The sequence below is a fragment of the Arvicola amphibius genome, chromosome X, assembly GCF_903992535.2.
Source record: "Arvicola amphibius chromosome X, mArvAmp1.2, whole genome shotgun sequence".
NCBI classification, from domain to species: domain Eukaryota; kingdom Metazoa; phylum Chordata; class Mammalia; order Rodentia; family Cricetidae; genus Arvicola; species Arvicola amphibius.
In genome coordinates, this window is record NC_052065.1 from 61,230,554 (window position 1) to 61,234,389 (window position 3,836).

Below are 3,836 nucleotides of genomic sequence, written 5' to 3' on the forward strand. Positions count from 1 at the left end.
TGAAACATGTCTATTTTTCTTTTGCTTTGATTAAATTTGTGTGTCAATCTTAGATAGCCCTTTAAGATGCATTAAAGCTATAAATATTAGAAAATGTCTCTAATACCAACATTGAAGATCATAGATTTCATATGTCTATGAAGACCACTATGAGTCCAAGGTTATGGGAAATGATATGATTTACTATTTGAAACACCTTCTCAGTGCTCCACAAATAAAAAAAAAACATATTTAAAAGGAGTGAGAATATCTGAGATCCTGGACTTATGAAACATCCTATCAAGATCTTACATTTAAGTTAAAACTGATCTCCATCATAATCACTTAATGCATTGCTGAAACATATGTAACCCACAGGTGTCTAAAAGTAGTACACTTAGAAATGCATTCAGCTCATGCAAATGAAATCATGATATCTCAAAACTCTAACTTGTCACTGGAGCTGTGTTTGGTCTTTAATAGATGTTAGCATGACTATCATTTATCCCAACATTTGAAACTGAATCATAGCTCCAGTTGAAAATATTGAAGGCTGCATCTATGGAAAGCAGATCAGGAAATGAGACTTACAGCACACTGTCACAGGATAATAATTTAGTTGTCTTCCTGGATAAGTGAGGTAGCTTTGTCCATTAGCTTCTATCATTCAAACTTAGTATACAGGACACAAAATGTTTGTACAGCCTTTGACTGCATATGGTGGTATTTAGAAACATTTTTTGTAGGACTTAAATGCAAGCACAGTCTCTGTTTACTAATGGCACCGACTATCTGGGTGTGGATTCACATGAGAACTAAAACAGCATTAGAAAAGAAGACTTCTAGACCCCCCCCAAAAAATGGGAGCCAAGCACAGTTTCTTAATAGCTGCATTTTCTTTTCAGATAGGCCTTGTTTGCTGGCAGTGCGCAAAGGCACAATTCCTTTAAAAGAAGACTTCCTGACTCAGAAATATTTTGACTAAAATTTCTATCCTGCCTGGTCCCACAGCTCTTCAGTCCCAAAGAAAAACCACAGAGGCCAACATTAATTATAAACTGGTGGCCTAGTAGCTCAGGCTATCTTATTAACTAATTCTTACATCTTACATTAACCCATAATTCTTGCCTGTGCTAGCCACATGGCTTTGTACCTTCATCAGTGAGGCATTTTCATCTTGCTTCCTCTGTGGCTGGGTGACGACTGCAGAATGAACCTTTCCTCTTCCTAGAATTCTCCTATTCTCATTGCTCCACCTATACTCCCTTGGCGGGAGTGCCAAACCGAGTCTGCAGTACCAGCAGAGGAAGCCGGGAAGCTGGTCAGGCATGCCCTGTAATGGCAGTGGGGTCACGCTGGTTCAGTGGCGGCTGCACAAGCTCGAAAAGCTGGGACGCAATGCAGGCAGTAACTGCTTGTCTCTGGCAGGTCAGGGCGGAGGCCAAACTCAGCTGGTACTGGCACCTCCTGAGGGGTTAGCATGCTTGGGCTGAGTCATGGGTGCCTGTCCTGTGCTCTGTACAAGCAGGGCTAGTGCCTGGCTAGCTCAGTCGGTAGAGCATGAGACTCTTAATCTCAGGGTCTTGGGTTCGAGCCCCACACTGGGCGCAAAAATGAAGGGGCATGGTTGATCGGCAGTTATGATTAACCAGTCTAGCTTTAATATATATATATTCAGCTTAAATAAAGGAAAGAAAACCGAACTTACAAATCCAAGGTTCCAGTGAGGAGCCCAGGAAAACAAAGAGCAGGCGGGCCACAGGCCAGCAAGATTTTATAAGTAAATATTAGCCTAAGGCGGACACGCCTTACAAACAAGGTGATTGGCTGGGCTTCCCCTTCATATACTCATTGTTAATTTCACAGAATCTAGAGTGACATATAATGTTTCTGGACACACTTGTAAGACACTATCTCTATTTCATTAACCTCTGGGAATTCCTGTATGGGGTTATTTTAAATAGGTGGGTTGAAGTGGGAAGACCTATCCTAAAGGTGGGTAGCATCATTTCATGGGCTTGGGCCATGGACTATATGAAAAGGAGAAAGCCAATCAAATGTAGCATTTGCCTCTCTCTGGTTTCTATCTATGACTGCAAGGTAATTAGCAATCTCAAGATCCTGCCACATGACTCCCTTGCACCTATAAACTAGATCCCAAACTTTCAGGCAAAATGACACTTCTTTCAAGAATTTAGATTGGTGCTTTCCTTAGGGAGTTCCTCAAGTTAGTCCATTCCATTCAAGTTATACTTACTTAGAATTATTTTATTGCTTTAGTTGATGCTTTCTCTGGGGTGAATATTTTCTTTTACATTTCCCTAGGAAATGTCTCACAAGTAAAGACATAAAAACCGGTAAGGAAACATGGAACACTTGTTAAGCTAATTAAGTATAGGATAGCTTGAAAATGTTTTGTATGTAATAAAGATGGAATACAAGGAGAATAAAAGTTGGGATGAGATACCTCAAATTTTAAAACTCTTGTAAAAGAAAAATCAAAAGGAGCAAAAGAGGGAGCAAGGAAATATGGGAAAATCTTCACAGGTATTTTGAAAAAAGCATTGGGGAGATTTCTTATAGCAATCTATAACATACTTTGTGAAATATCATCTGGTGGAGAGCTGCAATTTGTATAACATGGGAAATCATTCTGCTTTAATTTTTAAGAATTTAAAGGATGATGTAAGGGGTCATTGTCTTCTGACACTTATTTCCATATTTACTATGTTCCTTGATAATTTACTGTCACTAAGAGTAATTCAATTCCAGAACTTATAAGATTAAGTGGGTAAGAATTTATTTACTGAAAATCCATAAACCTCTCGATGAAAAACTGGAGCACCCAAGACAAGAAATATAACTGGAAGCCCACTTCTCTTCCTCGGGCATGGTTCTGAATCTGGAAGGTTTTGGGAGGTATCCGAAAAATAGTTGTGATTACTCCTTGTAATTTTGGATTTTCAAGTGTATGGAAGTTGGAAATTTATATTTAAAGGATAGAATGTAGTAGGGAATGCTGGGGAAGAGTAAAAGAAAGAGAAATTATGCCACCCACTAGAAATAGAAAGCAAGAAAGGGTTGCCATTGCCAGCGCAGTGCCAATCTTCTGGGTATCTGGGAAAGAGGGTGTGTGGAAAGATGGGGGAAAGGCAATCCCATCCTTGCGAATGATGGATAAATAGTTGTACACGATGGATAGGAAGACAAAAATGCTAGCAATGACGTTCAGAATCCCTGGAACCGTGAATGGATTGTAGGTGGCTTTCTTCCGGAGTCTCCCTGAGTACAATTTCCAAAGAGCCACAATGACAGTGACTGTGGCAATCATGCCAAGAAAGCTGGAGATCAGTAGAAGGTGTTGAGACACTCGAATATCCAAAGGGACGAAGGTGTCCTGGTTTTTATATTTGTAACACACTTTGGAAATGTTGGAATCGCCTTCCTGGTGGTAAACACAGGTTTTCCACATCCCCACTAAAGTCATTCTGGGCTTGGAATCCAAGGGCTCCTGAAAATACCACACTCGCCACTGAGGGAGGCTCATGGAGACGCTGCACAGGATCCATGCTAGAGTGGCCAAAGCAAAGCCTCCTAGCTGCCTGTTGGCATGCCTGCTGACCATCACAATGGTGACTCTGAACACCTGGCAACTGCAAAGAAACACAGGACATCATGAGGATGAATTCTTCAGGACTGGGAGATTATCCCTAGTGGGGGCAGGAGCAGGGAAGAAGGGTTTTGTTGAGCAGATGGACTTTTGACCAGGCAATCTCCTGCAGGGAGTGTGTTCTGATCAAACTCAAAAAGAATTGCTCAATGGGAACATTTAGTAGCTCATTGATAATCCACACACG

General features: G+C 40.9%; 1 protein-coding gene across 1 annotated transcript; it reads right to left on the bottom strand.

Moving 5' to 3' along the window:
* Positions 1 to 2,971: 2,971 nt before the first annotated feature.
* Positions 2,972 to 3,604, bottom strand: LOC119804293 (claudin-34-like). The gene has a single exon (XM_038315757.1). It carries the CDS (start codon positions 3,602 to 3,604, stop codon positions 2,972 to 2,974), a length of 633 nt encoding a protein of 210 aa, XP_038171685.1.
* Between the last annotated feature and the right edge of the window lie 232 nt (positions 3,605 to 3,836).